The sequence below is a fragment of the Perna viridis genome, chromosome 1 (assembly GCF_037379345.1).
Source record: "Perna viridis isolate PV_CMFRI_1.1 ecotype Kerala chromosome 1, ASM3737934v1, whole genome shotgun sequence".
Taxonomy (NCBI): domain Eukaryota; kingdom Metazoa; phylum Mollusca; class Bivalvia; order Mytilida; family Mytilidae; genus Perna; species Perna viridis.
In genome coordinates, this window is record NC_142445.1 from 45,133,052 (window position 1) to 45,157,616 (window position 24,565).

General features: G+C 31.6%; 3 protein-coding genes across 8 annotated transcripts; 1 reads left to right on the plus strand and 2 right to left on the minus strand.

Annotated features, from left to right (window-relative positions):
- The first annotated feature begins 22 nt into the window (after positions 1 to 22).
- Positions 23 to 1,579, plus strand: LOC148628949 (DNA-directed RNA polymerase III subunit RPC9-like). The gene is made up of 2 exons (XM_088541360.1): positions 23 to 184; positions 941 to 1,579. The coding sequence occupies exon 2, from the start codon at positions 1,076 to 1,078 to the stop codon at positions 1,511 to 1,513; it is 438 nt and encodes a 145-aa protein (XP_088397486.1). The 5' UTR covers positions 23 to 184; positions 941 to 1,075; the 3' UTR covers positions 1,514 to 1,579.
- Positions 1,580 to 4,208: 2,629 nt separating this feature from the next.
- On the minus strand, positions 4,209 to 7,815 carry LOC148628950 (uncharacterized). The gene is made up of 4 exons (XM_088541370.1): positions 7,413 to 7,815; positions 6,434 to 6,535; positions 5,428 to 5,484; positions 4,209 to 4,407 (listed from the first exon to the last, which is right to left on the minus strand). The coding sequence occupies exons 1-4, from the start codon at positions 7,740 to 7,742 to the stop codon at positions 4,297 to 4,299; spliced, it is 600 nt and encodes a 199-aa protein (XP_088397496.1). The 5' UTR covers positions 7,743 to 7,815; the 3' UTR covers positions 4,209 to 4,296.
- Positions 7,816 to 16,972: 9,157 nt separating this feature from the next.
- Positions 16,973 to 24,535, minus strand: LOC148628951 (RNA demethylase ALKBH7, mitochondrial-like). 6 transcript variants are annotated; one of them, XR_015914608.1, is made up of 5 exons: positions 24,154 to 24,534; positions 21,138 to 21,311; positions 20,490 to 20,614; positions 17,757 to 18,679; positions 16,973 to 17,147 (listed from the first exon to the last, which is right to left on the minus strand). XR_015914608.1 is itself a non-coding variant. In XM_088541437.1 (4 exons), exons 1-4 carry the CDS (start codon positions 24,433 to 24,435, stop codon positions 18,643 to 18,645), a joined length of 618 nt encoding a protein of 205 aa, XP_088397563.1. In that variant the 5' UTR covers positions 24,436 to 24,535; the 3' UTR covers positions 16,973 to 18,642. The 6 variants fall into 6 exon arrangements, 3 of the variants coding, with proteins under 3 accessions (XP_088397563.1, XP_088397542.1, XP_088397571.1); XR_015914607.1 differs by having other exon boundaries at positions 17,359 to 18,679; XR_015914611.1 differs by lacking the exon at positions 17,757 to 18,679 and adding an exon at positions 19,911 to 20,090.
- Between the last annotated feature and the right edge of the window lie 30 nt (positions 24,536 to 24,565).

Genomic DNA, 24,565 nt, shown 5'->3' on the forward strand with positions numbered 1-24,565 from the left:
AGTTCCTCTCCATATTCGATCACAAAAAAATGTTATTATTTTGTGTTGCTTCCGGTTAGCAAAAGAAGTGGCATCCTCGGGAAGTAGGCATAAACAAATAGCAAGTACTAAATGGTTTATTCACTAGTTGAAGACAAATATGATCATTGTCAGCAAAACAACAATTCACAGACTTCTTAATTTCGTGAGTAATACTTCAATATTTGACGACAAATACAGTGGAATCGTACACGATTTTGTTGTTGTAATATTGACATGTTGCAACTCGTTGCACATCTTGTATTTAGCAGGTTATTTTGTCAAGCCGTTGTGGAATTTATTCCCCATTTATTAATATCAATAAGTCTTTAATAATGTGTGAATGCGGAGAAGGCAATACCAATAAAATTGAGCACCATGAGTTTCTTCGTTCATTGACATTGACATTGTAATTGAAATTTCTTTTTTATGACAAGTAGTCCGAAATTTCTCTGACTAATTGGAATCCACTGTATGTATGTATGTACTGCTGTGACATCTATGGCAACACCACCTAGACCACTTGGCCAGCTAGGATATATAAAAATATAGCTTTCACTGGCGGGGGTCATTCCTCCTTGTAGGATTAATCTAGCCATTCTAGGGCTGTAACTTAGTACATGATGTATGGTAGTACGGAACAGTTGATTTTTAGGTGTTATTATGACTTTATGCAGGCGGTGTTGCCATAGATGTCACAGCGGTACAAGTTCGAGTCCCGCAGAGGGAACGACCAAAAATTTGCATCGCAAATATGATAAGTTCTAACATAGTTTGGAATTTTTCAGACCTTTTTATATATATAGAGGTTTATCATTTGTTAGTACAAAAGAGGAATATGTATTCTGAGAACAATGCTGCCGTATGTATAAAATGTAAAATGAGAATTAAAATTCTTGAGGCCTTTTTTTTTACATTGCAGCTGCTTGCAGTTATTGTGCTGTTGGCTTGGGTTTATGTTATAGTAGCAGGCAGATTTGTGTCCATACAGTCATTAGAGAAACAATTTCCAACATCATAACATTTGATTCAGGGATAGGAAAGAAACAGTGAGAACATGGAAGTAAAGAATGATAATTCTGCCATGTTGAGTAATTACGAAGTCCTTGAACTTCTTACTGATATACAAGCTGGGAGAGGCCAAATTAAACCCACAAAGCATCAGAAAAATCTTGCAACTATTACATATGAAACTGTTAAATATTTAGAAAGTACACCATGCAAAATACAGACTCCAGACCTTATAGAGAATCTTATGAAAGAGTTACAACCATTTAATTTGACTAAAGCTGAAAAGCTACAAGTATTGAACCAATGTCCCAAATCTGCGGTGGAAATACAACTTATTGTTGAAGAAAGTGAAGAACGACTGACAGAAGAGCAAATTTTTGAATTGATTGATATTGTGTCTAAATACAATTCATCAAATGATGAATCAAATGAAAACAAAGAGCCAATGGATGATGAAGACAATTCATTAGAGCAAAATGAGTAAATAAATGTAGTCTTATCATACTGTTATACTAGTTTATATTTATATTATAATAAAATGATAAAGATATGCTATGTTTTCAATAAATGTAATGAGATTTGTACGTTACATGCTGATGCAGTGTTGTGGACACTTAAAAAGAATGTAAAGTTTTTGATTTTTTTTCATATGACAGTAATTTCAACATGAAATTTTGTTTTTAAGTCATTTTTTTTAAAATCAATTACTAGTCCTCATATGTTTTATTCGATCCAATGTAATACATGTAGGACTCTAAAATCTAGACCTGAAGACATCATGTTAACTCATATTGCCATTGAAATTGTACAATCTAATAAACAATTATATAAATACATACATGCATGTAATAAATACATGGATACAAAGCCCACCTGTTGACAATATACTATCAATTCACCCAAAAATTAGGGACAGGTGAGCAGGTAAATAAACAAAACTTGCCTCTTAAAATGGTAAAGAACATGAGTTCAGTAAAGATCCAAAGAAGTTATAGCACTATTACAAAATATAAAGAACCAGTTAAGTTTGTGAAGTTACAGTGAATGTTCTCAAAAACTATTAATCCCAATTGGGATCTATTCAGCCTATTGAAGTTATAAAAAAAGAAATTTCCCTTCCTTGTTATAGTGAGGAGAAAACCAAACTTCAAGGAGTAGAATTGTCTTCCCTTGATAGAATGACTACCTATTATCTGATTAAAACCCTTAAGTGGTTCACTGCACAACTGAGCAGGAGATATAACTTTTCTATCAAACGTTAATTCAAATTCCTATAGGATTAATGGAAAGTTACACTCTTATTTACTGAAAGGCAGTTCATCAGGTATTTATTGAAAGGCAGTTCATTAAATCAAAAGAAGACCAACTCTATCCTTTAAACCTAACTATTTTTACTTTCTGTAATGGTAAAATTTAGGACTAAATTAGAAAGACTAATTATATAAGTTAACCCCGTTTTTTTTTTCATGAAAACTTCTTAATTTATAAATGTTTACAGGGTAATTATATAGAGTAGTAAAAGCTACAAATCAATTGCAGTCATGATCTCTTACAAAGTTCCATACCATGAGGAAGGATTAGACACATATTGAGATGTGACACTGAACCAAAAACTCTTTGTTTACGTTACATTACTTATTTCATGACCAATTTTGATAGGTTTAACTAAAACTCTTGAATTATTGTGGTTCTTCAATATGTAGTTCACAGTGTATTTAGAATTTTTTTTTTTTTGCAAGTTAACTCAAATAAGGGTCCAACATGAAAATTTGATTGATTTAACTAAAGAGTGAATTGTTGGACTTCTTCAATATTTAACATTTTTTATTTTAACCCTATATTCAAAATGAATCACATTGAGGTCAAAAAGTCCCAAATTAAAACTTTCAACAAAAAATTAGGTTTCTGGTGTTCTTTGAAATGCTGAATCAACCATGTATATAGAATTTATATTTAGTTCACAAGGTCATAATGAAATTGTTAGATTTCAACAAAAAAATGCATTCTTGGACTTCAGCTAACTCTTCAATCACCTTAGGATTTTGATTAAGTTAAATTGAATGGTTACTGCTTGTTAGGCATAATAAACAGATATAACTTTTTCAATATCATCAAAGGGAGACAATCCATTATGTTTATGGTATGGAACCTTGTAAAATTTCATAAATATCCATACATTTTGTACCATAGTTACCAGTATGTGGCAGACACAAAGTACATATGCCAACAATAGCACATATCATTATTAAGCAAATTTTTTTTATAAATGTATGAAAATTACATTTATTACTGTTGTTTTGGGACCAGCTGTAGCCTGTTATGGTGTGAGGATTTGCTTGTTGTTCATTGAAGACCAATTGGTAGCCTTCAGCAGACATTTTTCATCCCAGTGGGTTTGTTGTCTCTTTGACATATTCCCCATTTCCATTTTTGGTTACATTATGACCAGAATTCTCATATTTTCCCATGAGCTCTCTCTCTCTTATACAATGCAGAATCACATTGGAAATTTCAATTAGTTGTAACACTTCTTTCATTCATTTTGTGGTGTTCTTTTTTCTTGGTTTTACTTCACACAAATCCTGCAATCTGTGCCCAGTTGGGGCAAATGCAATGAGAAGCGAAATGTGGCATGTCCTAAGTACCGCAAAGGAAGGGGAGACATACATCTGTGACAAAACTTTCAGCTTGTAGTGTCAATTTCAATAGTTGTATATCTGCCAAGATTTAAAAAAAAATTATACTAGACCCTTAAATAGGGCTAGTTTAATAACTCAGACAGAAACAGTTGTTTTAATACAATTTGGTCCATTCAAGTATTTGTATCTTTAGATCATATGCTATGAAGGTATTTAAAATTCTGATTAATGTAACTTTTGAGATCCGCACATACTATTTTGTTTAGAAACAAGTAGTACCGTTATCAGTCAACAAGAATCTTGCTTGGCTATGCTTGAACAAGAAAGGTCTGTCCCTCTTTTATTAGTTCAATGTATCATAACTCGGACAGGAAATTTGAAAAGCAGTGAAAAATGAAAAGGAGCTGCCTTCTTTGAAGGCAAATGTTGTACAAAAAAATACAAGCGTTTTCAGTTACAGTGCCACATATCCTACAAATGGACAGACAGGTTTTACCAAAACATGTCTGTCAAAAGTTGGCCATATAAAGACAAACACACTTTTTCACTTTTTTTTTAACTTTTGTTTCATTTTTAAATCATATAACAAATAGCATGTATCACTTTCTGATAAATTAAAGTTCAAATATCAGGCTACAAGTTCAGAATTAGCACTAGTTTTTCCATATAGTAGAGCTGTTCTCTCTTTAAATCCTGCAGCTGCAAAATCATCAGGTTTCATTTCTGGCACTTCACGTCCCTAAAATCATAAGAATTTAAGGCATGTGAACTTTATTCTGAAACCTAAAAATTTTGAAGTAAATACTTTGCTAAAATGTGTGTAATGCATGCAATATCCGGCAAAGGGAGATAACTCAAAAGTTTTTAATTTGCTCACTTAAAAAAAAATCTTAATGGTTATAAAATTTTTTACCAAGATAAGTTTGATAGGTAACAATGCAGTGAAAGAAGTATTCTAATATGACGTCCTTAACAGCCTTTGAGACCACAACTGTAGTTGATTTTTGATTGCTATATGAGCAGCACATTACTTATTGGGTGTGGCTTGTGTGTGTGTAAATTACTGCCCACCTTCATCATGTCAACAAACACATGTAACATTCAGATGTATATCAGCTGTTTTCATTCATTTCAGTAGTGTGAATGAACATCAAATTCATATTTAATAAAAGTATTATACATAATGTTTTAAAAAAGTTATATTATATTCAGTAAAAATTACACACATACTCTATAGCATGTGCCACATTCGCCATCATATATTAAAACAAAAAATAACAATCGTCAGTGAATGAAACATTATATCTGTCTATGTGTAAACACTGTGACCTTATAATGTAAATGACTATTGCCATATCAAACATCATTCTACTTAATCCCCCCTTTCTTTCATTAGTAAAAATACAGAGATAAGTTTAACAAGCGACTATTTTAACTGACATATCTAGTGTAAAGTGTACAGCCAAATATGGACAAATATGGCGTGCCTAAGATTACCATAATAGGTCATGAAAATGTACAAAAAGTACAGTGATTGTCCTATTAGAATAAAAATAAATCACAGACACTCCATTTTATCATTGTTTTACCACAGGCTGACTATTTATGCTGATATTTTACCACGAGCAACAGCGAGGGGTAAAGTAATGTGGCATATATGGTCAGCCTGTGGTAAAACAATGATAAAATGGAGTTTCCATGAATTATTTCTTAAACAATATTTTAGATCGACAAACATGCCTATGACAAAAAAACTCACCCATAACTGTCTTGGTTTGTTGGTATACATGCGCCATCCTTTCTTGCTTTCCCAATTCTAAATAAATATAGACTGAATAGACCACAACATGCATAGAGAAAACAGAGGAACAAGTTTTACCAAATATCAAAGCATTTCTCAGAATCCTGTATAACCTGAGACAAATTGTGGGTTCTTTCAACAAATACTGGTATCAACCATCATATTAAATGAACATGTGGCTTTAAGTTTTAAGACATATTAGACACTCAAAAGAAGTTTGCTGATGTTAAATGATAAAGCTACTTCTGTTTTGTCTCTATGACTCCCACGTAAAAATACAATTTTGCATGTTTTTTTTTCATTTAAGTACAGTATTCTGAATTCTATTAAAACATATTATGTCCAATGACAGTAGTGTAAATCTTATGAGAGGAGTAATATACCAACATAAATGAACATGGCATCATCACCTAGCAGGAATAGTCATCTTTGTAGATTAGAATAAGAAGAGCTGCACATGATATCATATGCCTATCACCTTTAAGCTTGTTATTATATGCCTATGTTATATCTAAATGATTGATTGATTGTGGTTTAACGTCCTATGGCAGATATTTCAGGATGGGAACGACTGACCAATCAAACAGACTCAGCTTTGTACTTTATTGTGCTAGCTCACAGAAGCAACATGTAGCCCACAGTTAGGCAAGCCACACCAACACCATTTTTATGACTCAAAGCAAACCGTCCTCACTTCACATCCATACCTCAAAAACATGAAATAGGAAATTTATGAAAATGCAAAGGCAGCTTACAAATCAACAGTTTCTTGTGACAATTGATGGAAGTTTTTTCGAGTTTTTTGTGCAGGTAGATGGACAACAATAAAAGTATACCAATAATACCATGTATCCTTTCTTGAAAGATGGGCATAACAAAATGATTCATTTAAATCCAATTACTGACGTACTATCCTAATTATCCACTATTTACTGATTCTATATTGTCATTTACTAAAACTTACATGTTGTCCATACTTGTAATAGTAGAAAAGTACCATCACTGTTCCTATAATCTTTCCAGAAAGTGGAACCCAATTTCTCACAGCTGAAACTCCAGCAGCTCCCTACAATAAATACCAGTAAAACAATTTTTTTACTGATTAGAGTATACATCTGAATAGTCTCATTATCATGTACTGGGCAACACAATAAATATTTTTTAGATAATTATAATTTTGAAACATGTCAATTGAAACGATATAATTTAGGTTGCTATTAGTATAAACCTGTAGTTATGGATTTCATTAATGCAGAACGACTTCATCAGGATGTAAACACTTCCAACAAAGTATTCCGTAGAATTTTCAAGAGAATCTAGGAAAAGGAGATGAGAGACACCTTATTACCACTTCACTGGTTGAAAGGCCTTATTGTCATAATTCTGAAAAACAGAGAATTGGAAAAATGTGACAACTGGAGAGGAATTACTTTACTGGCAGTCCCAAAAGAACTATTTTGTGTGATGATTTTTGCTAGAATCTGATAATGAAGTACATGAACATGTAAGCAACCATTTAAGAGAAGAACCACGGAGTTTTGAAAGGGGCGAGGATGCATTGGTCACATTTTCATGCCTTTATTCATAATTCATGAATTCTATTGACTTGGGGAAGGATTTTTGCAGTTTGTACAGAGATACCCTGTGAAAAATTTTGGGAGCTTATTGAATTATAACAAAATTTTAACACTTATTAAATGCTTCTACATCAACTAAGAATGTAGCATTATATTAGAAAATTCCATCTCTGTGCCTTCCTCCTAGAAAATCTTGCTAAAAGTTCGAGGAATTTAAAGGAAAAAAACTGTCTGTTCTTCATATTGTTTTTAGTAAACTAGAACTTATCTCTTTACCATGATAATTTATCTATGCTTTGATCTATTACTTTCACCTCTCTTCAAGAACGTGTTTCTAATTTACACATGCAACACATAGTGACTTACAATCATAGGACGAAGTGCATTGCATGTAGCATCCATAGGATAACCAAACATTCGCTTAAAAAAATTTCTTGGCATATTCTCTGCTAATGCTTGGGGTGCATGTGGGTGTTCATGGGGAGCCAAACGTTGGTCTAATAACCACTGTTTTCTTAAAGCTCGGTCATCAGGGGTCATTCCCTTTCCTAAACGTTCTCTTTCATATGCCATATGCTCGATATTTATCGGAGGATAACGACTCTTCGCATATCGATTATGCCTATCGATCCTCTTCTCAAGTTCCCATTGTTGCTCATTAGGAGATGGGAGATTTTCAATATTTCTGTTTTCCATAGTGCTGGCAGATAGTCTGCCCTTCAATCCACTATTAGAGTAAAGTGTTCATTCGAGACAGCAAGGTTAAGGTCGTACGATAAACTAAAAGGTAGAGTCCAGATTCGTAAATGATTCTGAAAATTCGTTATTAATCTATAGACAGCGACATTTATCAGATTTGATGTGACAGTGATTAAGACAGGGCATTGTGAAAAGAATAAAACACGCCTTTATAAAACAATCATATGAGAAGAAAACACCTTATATGATATTTACTTTCTTGAATCATATTTGGATGGTATGGTCTAAAATGTGTAACCCGTACCCGTACCCAAATAATGTTTTGCTAAAATAATCATTCTTACGGTATGCTAAGAACTGGAAATTGCATGAGATGTGAAAAAGTCCATTTCAATACATTTCTCATCAAGTAGATGTTATATTTTTCTAATATTTCTTGTTTGATCGGTTTTGTGAAGTCAAAAGGTCTAAAATGTGTAACCGAAAGTAACCGTATCCAACTATTCATTGACTATTTGACGGGTTACACATTTTAGCCCATACCTATTTAGGTTTAACTCCTCCCAAAACTATGTTTTTATCAAATTTAGATCGAAGATCAGAATTGATATAGCAGTCGCCAGAGCCTTTAGATTTGTAAAGCCTGTTAGCATCTAAAATTATCTTACACTACCGCAGAAAAATAGTTCCACTGGCATACCCCATGAAGGTTCAAACGCAGATGGTTAGGTCTACTTTATAGGTATTTCTAATTTGTCATATTTAATTTCATGCTATTTACGCCAATAAACAAACCCAATAAATAACTTTTACGGCGAACTAAATATGATGATTAATTGGTATGTATTAACAATTATCCAATTAAAACAAGTTTACCTCTACCCTCACCAGTACCTGTTTATATCTATTCATTTACCAGAACAAACCAATCGTTCATTATATTAACATCAATATGTCGCATACAAATACAGTATTCTTAGACGCATAATAAACCATTTGATGTTTAGCTAGAAATAAAAACCTTGCGAGATTATAAATAGTCATCGCTCATAGAAATGAAAAACAGTGCCAATTGGAATGGTCATTTTCTGAAATTTCATGCAGGCCCTGGTGGATCCATATACTAGTATTAACGAAAATGGGACAGTGGTTCCGATCAAGAAACTTATATAATGAAAGAGGTTCCAGGCCGCAGGCAATGGCTACTCTTCTCGCTCCAGGCTAAACTTTTAACAAACCCTGTCCTGATCTATCACTTACTGTATCCTGTATTTTTATTACGGAGATGACAAATAAAATGAAAATTTGCTTATAGACGATGGCATAGGAATATTTCGATAATACATTTCTAAGGAATGGTGTTAGCCTGTGGTCTGGTGATATTGCCTTTTTGTAATAACTATTCTATTTTGCTATTTGGCCATGTATTATAATGATAGAGCTGTAGGTGCTTCAGGGCCTTAAAACTGCATGGCTAGTGTTTCCCGCACAAGGCATAATTGTTAAAATTTTATTCTAAGACTTTGGCGTTTATGTAAATGTACGTGTCTCTGGAACTAGGTGCCCAGAAACTAAACGCTTTTACGTTATTTATTAATCATTATTATACGTGTATTATTACAATTTTTCTGTAGCGCTTCGGGTAATATTAGATTAAGCATATTTTAAAATACACATACTAATAAAAATATAATACATTAACGCACAAAAAAAATCAGGGTAGTAAAACTTGTCTAGTTAATTAGTAAAGTTAACAAATTGGAAATATTTACAAAAACAAGAATATATATAAATGAATCATAGTCGAATTAAATAAAAATATATAGAAGGAATTGGTAAAAAGTCTAAAATAAGTTTGCTATTTTAAAATTATCAAATAGAAGTTTAAAAATTTGAAATCTGATAAAAATATTATTACCAGTAAAAAAAATAATTTTGAAAAGAAATATATGTGCTACTAAAACATACAATGTACACTTTATAAAAGAAACATATCACCAGTTAAAAAAAAAAGGTTCAATAATCAAAAGCAAGCAAACGTCTATGGTATTATGTATCATAGAAACGAAATTAAGGATTTAAAAATGCTTGTCGGAAAAAGTGTTTGTAACTTCTTTTTGAAAATAAACACTGACTTTGCATTATGCAATTCTTTTGGTTATGGCCGCCGCTTTGTCGAACCTTCTATTGCCGTAGATTTTGGTTCGCACAATAGGAGTTACATGTGTTAAATTGTTTTCAGACCTTAATGATCTTGATGGCCTGTATAAGTTTACAAGTTCACTTAGATATAGTGGCGCTTCTTGTTTCATGTACATGTACTTGAATACAAAATTTTGAATTGCACCCGGTACTGTACAGACAACCAATGAAGAGACTCAAGTGTGGAAGTAATGTGTTCGAGTTTCTTTTTTTTTTGTTACCACTCGTGCAGCAGTGTTCTGTAGTCCCTGAATAACAAAAGCTGGTAGTCCATACAGTAATCCAATCGATAGAAAATCAACGAATTGACCAAAGTCATACATGCATCCTCGTTGATGTACGGACGTATGCGGCCTACGTTTCGAATTTGACAAAAACATGATCTCAAAACTGAACCGACTTGTTGATGTATTGACAGTCTTATCAAAATGAACGTCCAGATTTTCTATACAGTCAGAACTTGTAATGATGTTTCCTTTAAACGCGAGATGACAATCCTTCAAATCCTTCACTCAATGTTTCGGAGCAAAAAGCAAGTTTTGTTTTGTCCTCGTTCATGTTAAACATGTATCTAAAGGCATGGTTTATTTCAATAATTGTGGCTTAAGATTGAATGATTTAACTGACAGTTTCGACCTTAAGATATTTAAATCGAAATTCGAACTGAAAATTTAGAAACTGGTAAAGGCCAACTAGTAGTTTGTAGTTCAATTATACAGTATGTTGGATGTTTGGTGCTAATTCATATATAGGTGTTCTATGTAAACCATCACCGAACCTGAATATTTCGTAAACTGGTGCACTGAATGTTACGATGCATCTCGATTTTTCTATGTGTTTATGAAATGTCCTTCATAATCAGAATGGTGAATTTAAAAATAAATCAAAAAGTTAAATAAAATTATACAACATTTACATCAATAAGCCTGTGGTTAGATATGTTTGAATTCGGTCCTCCTTGTACTTTCCTTTTATCCCTACTTTTATCTCATATTTTTGCAATTTGACGATTATTTGAGGCGTAAAAATTCAAACGATCGATATAAATTGATTCAGTACTTGAGTACTTTGATTTTTATACTTCTCTAGAAGAGCGAACTGGTACGTGGAGATCTAAATGTTTTCACGATATCAAGTTCTTTAATCTACAATTGCTTACATTTATATTACTAATACGGATGGGCTATATCTGTACTCAAATAATAACGACTTCATTGATAATGCATCACAATTTTGTTATATTTTTAACGCGCTTTCTGATTAGTTGGTTTGCCTTGAGTTATGTTGTATAACCTGACTTGTTACTATGGTAGCATTAAGGTCAGTTTGTCTGCACTTCGCCATTCAATAATCCCATGCAAACAAAATAATTGTTTTTGATTGCGATGATGATTGGGGGTTTTTAACGACCTCGAATACCAATACAAGGCCCTTCACGGTCGATGTTAGTGGGTTAGTAGAACCAACTGGTTTTGGCGGCGGAGCCCAGCCTTCGGGATACCCGACCGAAGAACTCGGTCAGAGTATGTCGTACTAGAGGCTGGGCTGCTTTGTTGACGCCCTGACCTACTTCCAGACCCCACGAAGGTCCGAGAGCGTTTCCACACACTAACTGTTTGGGAGTACGTCAAGGTATAGTGTTTTAATAACGAATCGATCATTGATATTTGAACTGTCATGTAAAGTAGATTTGTAAAAAGCATTCTGATTGGTTGGTTTCCTTCGAGCAAACCAAGTTATTTAGTATAATTTGCTCTGGTACTATATACACACTTTACACGTTAACCGATACAAGTCGTTTCGGCAATACTACTATCTCAGCCATAGTTATCTCGGTCACAGTGTATATCGTCCACACATTTAAAATACTTTCCTCTGTTTTAAATATTATACCAATTTGTATAGGTACACATGTACCATATATAAACTCATTTAAGTAAAATAAAGGTGGGTAAAAAATAAAAAAAGATAAAATAAGAGGTTTAATCATTAAAAGAAAAACTATGGCAAGCCAAAGTGGACAAAAATCAATATTTTGTAATATTAGAAAAATGAATTTTTAAATATTACAAAATCATTTTTTTAATATTAGAAAAGATTTTTAATATTAGAAATTCATTTTGTAATATTAAAAATTCATTTTCTGATATTACAAATTCCTGATTTAGTAATATTATAAAACATCACACATTTTGTAAAATTATGTAATATTCGAAAATGAATTTGTAATATTAGAAAATCAGTCACATTTTTTAATATTACTAAATGATTTTCTAATATTAAAAAATCACAACTGAATACGAGAAATCCATTTTCTAATATTAGAAAATCAATTTCTTATATTAAAAAATATTTTTTTAATATTAGAAAAGTGTTTTGTGATATTAGAAATCTAATTTGTAATATTAGAAAATGAATTTGTAATATTAAAAAAATCTCTTATTTTCTAATATTACAAATTAATTTTCTGATATTATAAATTCATTTTCTAATATTAAAAATTCATTTTCTGATATTACAAATTCCCGATTTAGTAATATTATAAAATATCACACATTTTGTAATATTACAAATTGAACTTGTAATATTATCACTAATTACCATTTATGTCTTTCATCAACATTAACAACTAATTAATGAATTCTTATAAACTAATGAGGAAACACCAATTATATTACTGAAACAGCACAGAAAATTTTTGGAATAATAGATGCCCAAGCTGTGTACCCAAGCTAATATCTAGGCGAATACAAGATGAGAAGCTTGTTTTCTGTACCACAAGGACTTGCGATTGGTACAAGAGAATGCTACATGGTTAAAGAGTACTCCTTTTGGAATTCACAAACAATTACCAATGGTAGTGGAGGATAAAAGAAATTAGGGAAAATAGAAATAGACATCGCGATGCACTACTATCGACTTCCCCGGAGGAACAAGATAGACCATACAAAAGTCAAGACAACAAAGCAATGTATAAAGTACTTAAAATGGGGAGGAATTATAAAAATAATATAAAGTTACAAATATATTTATTTGATAAAAAGGTGAAACCAATTTTAATATATGGTTGCAAGATCTGGGGCTTTGGAAAAACCGGTTTTTCGGAAAAGGTTCATTTAAAATTTTGTAAAATACCTTTAAACTAAAAAACGTCTACTCCGAATTATATGATATATGGTGAACTCGGTAGACTTCCGATTGAAATCTACATAAAATAACGCTTGAGCAATGCTTTGAAGTTCCGACCAAGGAACATGAAAAGGAGCCCAACATGCTTATCCCTTTCACTATGCACCATGGCGTTTATATGTGTGCAACATGTCTGACCGCGGCAACACGCACATGTATTTCTTCACAAATCTACAGAAAACTTACCCTCAATTTGTGATTAGACGTTCTGGGTTACAAAGGTGCAGACTGTATAGGTGACTCTGAAAATGTCGTTGAAGAAATGGAAGTGGAGGTAAGTTTTTTAATATTTATCTATTATGATGATTTAAAATTCAAAAATCCTCTTGTAAGAAAACTGCTTCTTTTAAACTTTAAACTTTATTTATAACGCTCAGACACATGATATATGTAATACATATATACAAATCATACATGGCAGAAAGAACAGACAAACAATGCACATTTTAAAATAATTGACTAATTTTCTTATAAAAAGAGCTAATTTGTGTTTGTAAACATCAATGTGACAGTAGGTAAGTAATTTTGTAAATTTATCCGTTCTATGATACTGTATATAATAGTTAGTAATAAGTTTGCTCCTGAATTCTGTTACTACACTATTACTGCATATAAATAGAATATGATATTCATCCCCTATTCCATCTTCACACGAAGTACACAATCTTTCTTGTCTTGGCACATTAAACCATCCTCCAGTTTCTATTGGGAGATGTAGATTTGATGTACGTAATTTAGTTATCAAAATTAAACTACTTTCTGAAAGTCTTATAAGATATTTCTCAAGTGAAAATTCTAATTTAAATGAACCATAAATTTGTCCTCTTGAAGAACTATTTATTTCATTAAACCACTTTTTAAATTGATCTTGTAAAATTTTAGTTACATGATTTAAGTCAAACTGATTATGTTGATTTAAGGACACAAATCTCAAGACAGTTTCATTAAATATATATTCAATATGATTTATCCAATTAAAGCTCTCAGTTCCATTACACTTTAGTTTATACAATGAAGAATACAATAAACTCCTTAACTGATCTTTGTTATTGATAAGTCTGTACCAAATGATAACATTCTTCTTTCAACTCTCACTTCTACAGGAAAACGCCCCAATTCTCCATAAACCATAATATTAGGGGTCGAGCTTCGAACCTTCAAAATTCTTGTTCAAAAACTAAGGTGTATTCTTTCTATAATTTGAAAATTCTCATATCCCAAAATTTCAGAACCATAGAGTAAAACAGGTTCAATCATGGCATCATAAAGTTTTAGTTGAAGATCAACAGGAATGTTCTGGTATTTAATATTTTTATAAATGCTAAATAAAGCTCTTTGAGATTGGTTAACAAGCTTTTGTTTGGCGTTTGAAAAAATGCTATTGTATTTGAAAGATAATCCTAGGCAGGAAAAGGTATCTATAATTTCCATATTTTCGTCTTGTAATCTGAATTGAAAATTATTATTACATTTCCGTTTACAAAATATCATAATTTTGTCTTCTCTACATTAACCTTTAATTTCCAATAATTACAGTATTATTGGAAAATATTTAGTGCGTTCTGCATCCCATCAGGAGTTTCGGCTAATAGTACAGTATCATCGGCATACAGAATTACAAATATTCTGAGTAAAATATCAAAGTCACGGTCAGCTAGATCTTGCATCAAATGCAACGGAGAGCATCCACGATCTTCAAGAAAATTCCTCAAGATCGTTTAGAACATATTTGTCCAGTGTGGTGGACGTGTTTTTTTTTTTAACAAACGGTCGGCATTCCAATGGGTACAAATTGTGCTCCTTTATTTCCTAACCTATTCCTTCACTCTTATGAGGCTGACTTTATAGCTGATCTGATCCGAAAGAAAGAATATCGTTTGGCTAGATCCTTTAATCACAGTTTCTGCTATATAGATGACGTATTTTCTTTAAACCGTCCTAATTTCGGGGATTTGATACATCGCATCTACCCTAAAGAACTTGAGACAAGGGATACTACAGACACTGTGAAGTCAGCCTCATATTTTGACCTACACTTAGAAATCTATGGTAAAGGAAAACTATTGACCAAACTTTACGACAAACGTGATGACTTTTCATTCAAAATTGTCAACTGTCCTTTCATCTGTGGCAACATCCCTTCAGCACCTGCGTATGGAGTGTTCATATCACAACTCATCCGTTATGCCAGAGCTTGCTGAAACTACGCAGACTTTTTGTATCACGCTATAACTCTAACAAATAGGCTTCTGGAACAGGGTTATGTTGCTACAAGATTGAAGTCATCACTACAGAAGTTTTAGTCGTCATCATGAACTCGTGGATCGTTATGGTGTATCCATCTGCATCATGAAAACGGATTTATTCAACGGGTCATAGTTTTCCTTTCGTCGTTCGTCTACCCCGGGCTTGACTTTTTATGAGCAACTCGGCAGGTGTTTCTAGGAAAGCAGAGGACGCTTACCCTACCGGTACCATGCTCCCAGTTTTTAGTGGAGCCGGAGTTGCTCATTTGTTTTTGTTACTTTGTATGTGTCTGTTTTCCATGTCGGGTCTTTGTCCCTGGATTACATTCTTTTGATTACCCTATAACCTTGGTTCCCTTGACTACTCTTAGAAAAATGGAGAAAAGGGTGACAAAATCAATTATAAATATTTATAAATCATTTATTAATATTTATAATTGAATTATAAATATTTATAAATCAATTATAAATATTTATAACTCAAACCATAGTGGACAAAAATGCCTCTTTATAAATATTTATAATTGAATTATGAATATTTATAAATGAATTATAAATATTTATAATTGTCTTGGATTTATAAATATTTATAATTCAATTATAAATATTTATAATTCAATTATAAATATTAATAAATGATTTATAAATATTAATAAATGATTTATAAATATTAATAAATGCTTGCATTTGTGATATCATTACTTCTTTGAAAGATTCTGTGAGAGGTCAAAATCTTCTACTTCATCAACTTACAATTTGGTAGCTGCTTTGAACAGCTTGTGCAGAATTTTGGTGGGAAATAGTCTGTCACACTTAGAGGTACATCGTATATACTTAGTGTAATTTTTTAGTGTAATTTGTAAATAAAAATAAATTGAACCAATATGCAGGTCCAGATATGTATTGGCCTTGTTTCTTAAAAAAAACTCTTACATGATTTATTTGTTGGAGAAAATAAATATTCTACTGAGTAATACTAAATGCAAAAGGTTATCACCTTGCATATAAAACAAAATTTTTGGAACATAAAAGAAAACTTAAGAAGTTTTAAGCAATTTTTGATTATTGTGACAAGTCATCAAAAGAATTCTTGAAGCATCATTTATGAAACAAAGTCCTAATAAATACAGAATAAGAGCAGTGAACCTGATAGGGAGAGATGTGATTTTCTGTCGAAACTTTAAAAACTGGCATTATTCTATTCATCTGTGACGTTACAGTCCAGTTGACGTAAGTATATCATTGGATATTGCCGACATTTTTTAATTTCAAAGACAGAAACCTAAGACAGAAAATACCAGGTAGTAAGAACAAAAGAAAAATAATGAAGTTATTGAAACAAGAAATATCAACAAATTCATAAATGAAAGTCACAAGGGTAAAAAAAAAATCATATTGCAATTGGTAAATAGGGAGGGGAGGTTGAGGCACATGCAGTTGTTCTGAGCCCACATACAACACAGACCTAAGTTAGTATCATTTTTAGAGAACTACTTGAAATAGTATGTGTGCATATGTGCCGGTGAAAACAAATATATATATGTTTGATAAAAATATAACAGTAAGCAAAACCTTGAAGAATAACAACTCTTGAAAGTAAAATTTATAACATATATTCTATTTAGTATCACATTAGGTATCCACATCACTGGGTTCATTTCTCAATATCACAGAAATTCTCCTGTCTCTTGGTATTACTTGTCCTTTGAACTTTGAATCTGCAGCGCTCAGTATTTCATGTGTGTAATCATATCTAATATTGTCTCTACAAAATAAAAACCTTATTTTTATTTTAAGTTAACTTATGTTCACATTGATAACCATTTGATTTTTATGTGAGGTTAGGATAAAATTTTCAGTCTTGCCTTTTTATTTCGAGAAAATGTAGGTCCTGTCTTTTTTTCTTTGGTGGAAATAGTCATTTTTTTTTAATGTATGAAAAAAACTAAAGACTCTAGATAACCTGAATCGCTCACCTGGTCAAAAATAGTCTTTTTAGCTTTCCAAAGCTGTTCTCTTGACCGTACTGTACTATTGTCAAAAAGAATCATTTAATCAACAGAGAGCATCTTAGTTTTATACCCAGTTTTCATATAATAAAATAAATTTCTCACAGTAATTATTTTACTCTTCAAGGGCAATAACTGCAACAATGGTCAATAGATCTTTATGAAAATTTCCGCATAGGTCGGTCTCACCATACTAATCAAATTTACCCTGTCAAAATTTAGTTCAACCAATTTGTTTACAAATTATTTACAAAAATCTTCAATTTGACCCCCTTTTGTCTATTTTTAGTAACATTGGCCACGATTTTTGCAAGATAAAAAATCCTCAAACAAGTATTGTCAAGGGTATTATAAGGTACACTCACGCCAAGTTTGGTTACAATCCATCCTGTAGTTTAGGAGAAGATTTTCAAAGTTTGAAATACAAAAATTCTGGAAAAAATCCATTTCAGGACCCTACATGTAACTCAATCATCCATCAACCAGACTTTCTGTAAATTTTGGCATGGGTCCATCCCATCATGCTGAACAATTTTACTTCCTGTCAGATTTAAGATAAATCCAATTCCTTCTGAGTTACATGCAAAATTTAATTTAATTCCGCAATTTGACCCCTATGGTGTATTTTTAATAATGGGGGCTATGTTTTTTTGCAAGATCAGAAATCCTCACCCATAGACTGTTTAAGATTTTTTAAATAACACTCAAGCTAAGTTTTGTTTCAATCCTGTAGTTTCAGAGGAGAAGATTTTCAAAGTTGGAAATGTAAAATTCATGAAAAATATCCATATCAGGACCCATAACTCATTCATTCGTCAACGGATCTCTCTGAAAATTTTGGTGTTGGTCCATCTCATCAAGTTGAACAATTTTACACCCGCCACATTTTAGCTAAATGCAACTCTTATTGAGTTATTTCCAAAATTCTGCAACTTGACCCCTATGGTCTATTTTTAGTAATGGTTGCCATGTTTTTTGCCAGATCGAAACTTCCCACAAAAAGATGATTGAAAATACCCTAAGAAATGTACATGCAAAGTTTGGTTACATTTTATCGAGTAGATTCAGAGGAGAAGATGTTTGAAAAAATATAACAGACAATGATGATGACGGAGACAGACGACATACACAGTGATTGCAATAGCTCATATGTCCTTTTGGCAAGGTGAGCTAAAAAATAATTGGACAACAATAGATCCTGCTTTTTTATATCTTCTATGGCCTGTCCTGCTTTTTTATTTCTTGAAAATTTCAATCCTTCCTTTTTATCTTGAATATCCTGGCACTCCTATTAAATTAAATGGTAGAATAAATTTCCAAATACTGCAGTTCAAACCATATATTCAGCAAAAGAAGTTATTTTGATTAAATAAAGAACAAACCAAAAAGACACACTTTGGAAAATTCAAATAAAAATTGGTGACATCCATTCATTCTTAACAGACACAAATCATCAGTTCTTGATAGTATTAATATGATTATATATTTTTTACAGCTCTTAGGCCTACTACGCTTTGCAGGGAGCAGCTCGGTCTGACTGCAAAGGTTGAACCTTGAGCAGTTGGGGCAAGTATGGACACACGATTAAAACTTGATAGAATTCTGAATTTTGATTATGAATATATATTTTACCAGAATCAAAGTAATCATTTTTTGGCCTAAACAGTTCCAGTCAAAATATCCAAAAACAATCCCAACCTTCCTTTCAGGGTATGACAGCTTGTAGTACAATTTCAGAGCAATTCATTCCCTTTTACTACAGTTATCTTAAAAAAATTCTTGTTTCTGGCCCCTGCGTGGCCTATAATTGTTACTTGGCTTAAGTCACAACCCCAAAAATCAATCTCAGTCTTCCTTTTGTGGTATGGCACCTTGTAGTAAAATTGAAATGAAATCTTTTCATTTTTACTCAAGCTATTATCCAGATATCAGAAAAATACTTGTTTCTGTGCCATTTGTGTCCCTTTATTCTTACATGGCTCAAGTCACAACATAAAAAAAAGCCCAGTCAACATTTTGTGGTATGGCATCTTGTAGTAAATGTTCAAGTCTTAACCATTGAAGTATAAATTATTGTGGAACAATACCATTGATATTTGTATGCTTTTACTGGCATAATATACACTGGATTCTTGTTCATCCCATATTCTATTTGTCAGAAAAAAATATTTCAATTAACAGGAATATGCAATTAAGAGAATTTATCATTATCTAAATAAATGTTTTCAATGTTAAAGTGGAATATATTCTTTTCTCATGTCTAATTAAATCGCCTTTGTGTCTGATTTAAAGAAAGAGAAAAATATTGTAAAAACAAATTTCTTAAGAAAACTAAGGTATTTCACTTACAATGTATTGTTGTTTAACCCATTTAGGTACAATGTTTAGTAATTTTTTTTTGCAATTCAGAGAAATTTTCTGATTTTTTGGTCTTATTTTATGCAAATAAGAGGAATTTTATATATGAAAAAGACATAGTTTGGAACCTTGTTATAATTTTTTTATAAAGATCAACCTACTTATATTCAAGTGTTAGCTTGAAAACCAGGTGTCTACTGATGACACAGATCATGACAGCGCCACACTATTATATGAATACAATTTTTTGTAATTGTATATATATGGATGATTTGGAACCAAAATGAACTCATTCTGTTATCTGTCCAGTTGCTTTCACATACAAGAATTTACCTCAAGACCTGCAATTGTACAGAAAAGGGTCTGGAAAGGTCTCATTTTAATTAAATTGACCAGGATTGGTCCAAGGTCCATTAGTTCGCCAAACTCAGTGAAGCAATACAATATCAGCAAAAAAGCTGCATGGTTTCAGAAAAAGTCTATAAAACTACTTTTTACAGACTGAACAAATGTAAAACATATGACCTTTGTATAAATTCATAAATTTGGCTTTTTATCAATCAAATTATAAAGATTTCGACTAATCCGAAAACCCAATATTTAGAGTTTAACAGCAGTCAATTTAACCTACAAATGGGAAAATGAATGAAGCCTGTCCGACTATTGCACTGATGTGCTGAAAAGTAATATACATGTATGTACATGTATGTATTCAAATTTGTGCAGATGACACAACATACCTCATAATATATAATGATCTTCTGTTAAGTAGAATGTCAGCAAATCGTTCTTTTTCTTTATTATGCACTAAACGCATTACTGAGGACGAAAGAAGGCACAAACCAGCAATTGTATTTCCGCAGAACTGAAATCAGAAGTACAATTTATATAAACTATGGAATGCAACTGGAATAGAAACATGAGATTTGTGGTTGATAACCAAAATACTACTTTACCCATGTGTTTTACAAGTAGTTTTTACAATACACTACTGTCAACACAAATTTTATGTTCTCCATTCTTCACAGTGGAGATGGTTTGAGTGGAGTCACAGTGACTTTACCCAACACAATGGAGCCAACATTTTAAAATATGCTTGAACATGCATAGGGTAATGTAATTCCTCTGCTTACATAAAAATATATATTCAATGATTTTTAAAGCTTGATAGCATTTCAGTTATACACAAAAAATAAATGAAAAGTATTGAAATGAAGCAATTATCTGTTTTTAATATGGTGGAGACACAGCGGAGGAATATGGTGACTCCATTGTGACAAGAAGAAAAATTACAATTTAAGTTGATGGTACTGTAGCATGTACAAATATTTCATATTTTCTGGTACCTTGAAATCATTAACTTAAACATAACTAAAGAGATATCCTACCCTCACTGCATCAACATGAGGTTTTATGTAACCATCTTTATGAAGATCTAGAATATGAACATATGCAAGTTTAGGTACATCAGGAGGAAAGGCTAAATCCTTCACCCTATCTAAAGTTTTGCTGTTTTCCAGACTCCAATTTCTCCTTTCAGTTTCTCTGTATCCATGAATAGCCTGTAAAATTTGACATACCATAATACTTATTACTTTAATTCATTTCAAAGTAGTTACATAATTCAAATATTTTTAGTTCATTGTTCGTCTTCAAGGGACATTAGTGAGACTCACAAGAGTAACTTTATCTGCCTTTTTAAAATGTCATTGCCCTAAGGACAGATAACATGCAGAAAAGGATGTTTGTATTATATATGTACATATATATGCAAAATCAATGAAATATGTGATAAATCTTTATTTTACACAAGAGCTTCCATTTTTTTGTGGAGTATTAACATTGTAACTACAACATTTATATGTTTTCTCTGATGTTTTTTATAGTTTGTACATGTTGTTTGTCTTTTATATAGCCTTGGATATTGTCACTCGAATATCAAGTCCAACATTATTTTTCTTGATTTTACTTCTGCTGTTGTACAAAAAGTATGTAACTACAAACCAATGTTATTTCTGTCATATATAGAATAATAAGTACATGTACTTCTGATTTTGATACTGACAATATCATGTGGAACATCTCAATGAGCATGAGTGGAGATGTTCCACATGATATTGTCAGTATTAAAATCGATAGTATCTACATGAATAATTATAATATACTGTTCATCTGTAATCTAACAATTGCATTTTTTTATCTTTTTAATGTACTTTTGGAAAAAAAATCTAGTATTGAGACTACAAACTTTGCAACACTAGATGGATCATGGTGTGCGACTTCATTTTCATTCAAAACTCTAAAGGAGGCCTAACATTTGACATCACAATCACTCCCAATGTTTAGATGGATATTTTTAAATATTTTAGTCATGTACATGTACAAGAGATAGAAAAAATATCTGTCAACAAGATCAAGGGATGAAAATTGTAGCATGAATATATATTCAAAGATTACATTAAGCAAAATACATATGTAAATCTGTAATCATACATTAGCAATTCCTTTTTTTTTTTGAACTTTTTTTTCCTAATATGAATAAACTGAATGTTAATAATTACTACAGATTTCTGGAGTATAAACTGTAATCAATAGTTAAACAGTTTTCAACTACACACACAATTATAGATTGTGTTCCATTTCATCTTTTTCCCAAATTTTTAAACCCTTCCTTAAGTTAATTTGCATTTACATGTATATTCAAGAACTATTTGAGCAGAGTATATTCCTACGCTGAAATTTTACTCAAATAAAACCAATTTCAAATTCAGAAAACAATATCCTTGATCACTCTTTGTTACTTTTAATTTTGTTAAAATCACAACTATTCTCTTCCTGTTTATTAATAATATAATATTAATGATAGAATGGAGCTTTTACAGATACATGTAATTGTGTTAAATGGAACATGCTTAGCATATTTAATGCTTTTTGGTACATTACTGCAGGAACTTCATTCCCTAAATGCAAATTTATTACAAAACATTTCTCAAAGCCAAAATGAGTCCTTCAAATCTTCAGTTGTTTTGAAGACTAGATCTTAATTTTATTTGCAGAAATAATAGAATTCTTTTTAGCTGAATAATTGCTAGAAACATATTTTCAGACTATAAAAGATGAATGGTATAAAATAATTACATTTGAACTATATTTTTGTGTAGTGTTCGGAAACAATAAGGGAAATCCTGGGATTTACAGGTGACATAAGGTACTTTGATCCTTAAGGATCAAAAACCCTAAAAAGTAGATTACTCATAAAAGACATTGATTGAAGATAAAAATGGAAGAAAAGGTTAGCAGTTTTATATACTGTGGTTTCATCTATTTTTTGGGGCATCAATTTTTGTGGGTAGAAGGAAAGACATTTTTTCATGGGATACTTGAATTTGTGGTTCAGCGTTCAATAATAGAAACAAAATTGTCTAACTTGTCTGCATGTCTGGTAAGAAATAATTAATAATATAAGCTATTTTTTCTTAAGTTTAGCTATGTGTTTTACAACACTAACGTTATTAAAAGGGATTTTAGAAGACAGAAGTTATTCACAGTCTTCACTATTAAGCAGTAGCACGAGGCCCAAGGCTTGTCATAATTACTACAGGCCAACAATCACTAAATAAAAATTTCTAAAAAATGTATTTTGGGTCGGTGAACTGGAAAGTTAGTTGTGAAGAATGTACTCACATTACATGTACACACAAGATTCCATTACATTGATTTTAGAGTAATTGTTTCAGTATGTCAAAATTGTTTTTGGAATAAAAAGTTCATGTGCCACTGCTACCTCTACAGGTATGTAAAAAGAAAGTAGGTACCCATCTTAGACAGAAACTGCAAGTGAACCAATGTAATACTTTTAAAAATAGCTACAAATGCAAATTAATTGATGCAGACTAATAATACATTCAAGGATTTTTATAGTTGACACCTACAGGATTGAAATTTTGCATCGTTTTACACAGATTGTTAATGTATGTAAATATGTTGCATGGGGAGAACAAGCAAGATTACCCATAATTCAAAATTATGGTAAGAATAATTAATAATATATTGTATCTTGCATTGTGAGATTTAATCACACCAATCACTTGAATTTTCAAGTGTCTTGCAATTGTTGTTTATTAAACTCACTAAATGATTAGTAAATGATGCACATGAGTTGATTGAATTGAAGAATTTTTCAATGATTCACCTCTGGAAACAAGTATTAGGATGTATATAAAGTCATGGTTATGGGTGAATTGCAAAAGGAGTTTTTGAATAGACCTGTTCTTAGTGAAATACTGACGAGATAATGCAAGATACAATAAAAAAAGCATGAGATTCCACTACTCGTTACTATAAAAATTCTTGAAATACTGTACATGTATTAGGAAATTTGTAATTTAGAAGTAATTTACTTGCATTGTCCCAATGGTCGAATTCATACCGGAGTCTTCTCATATAAGGATCAACTTCATGAAACAAAGCATCTTCCTCCTTTTGACTCAAAAAATTTTCAAACACTAACATGCTTGTCGGTATACATTTTCTAAGTGATGAATCGTTAGTGTCAAAATAGTTGACTGACATTTTTAAACTGTCAATTGTTGACATTTGCAACGCAGATGCACACCATGTAGACTTTGAAATAGTGAACCTTCCATTGAAAAATTTGAAACTATGTTTATGAAGTTTACAGAACATTATTTCTATAAAATTGCACCACAAGTGTTTAATTTTAAAATCCAATTGCTAAAAATGGACTGCTTTCCTCCATCTTGAATCTTTGGCTTTGAAACGCTTATCATATGAAAATTTTCATCGACTAAAACGT

What these genes read in the sequence shown, in the direction of transcription:
- LOC148628949 (XM_088541360.1), top strand. Translation starts at nt 1,076, where the DNA reads ATGGAAGTAAAGAATGATAATTCTGCCATGTTGAGTAATTACGAAGTC.
- LOC148628950 (XM_088541370.1), bottom strand. Translation starts at nt 7,742, where the DNA reads ATGGAAAACAGAAATATTGAAAATCTCCCATCTCCTAATGAGCAACAA. An exon ending in ATGCACTTCGTCCTATGATT is followed by an intron (nt 6,536 to 7,412) that starts GTAAGTCACTAT and finishes TATTTATTGTAG; the next exon opens with GGAGCTGCTGGAGTTTCAGC. An exon ending in ATTACAAGTATGGACAACAT is followed by an intron (nt 5,485 to 6,433) that starts GTAAGTTTTAGT and finishes ATATTTATTTAG; the next exon opens with AATTGGGAAAGCAAGAAAGG.
- LOC148628951 (XM_088541416.1), bottom strand. Translation starts at nt 24,435, where the DNA reads ATGTTCTGTAAACTTCATAAACATAGTTTCAAATTTTTCAATGGAAGG. An exon ending in AATTCGACCATTGGGACAAT is followed by an intron (nt 21,312 to 24,153) that starts GCAAGTAAATTA and finishes CAAATTTTACAG; the next exon opens with GCTATTCATGGATACAGAGA. An exon ending in AGATCATTATATATTATGAG is followed by an intron (nt 17,148 to 20,489) that starts GTATGTTGTGTC and finishes TTTATTTTGTAG; the next exon opens with AGACAATATTAGATATGATT.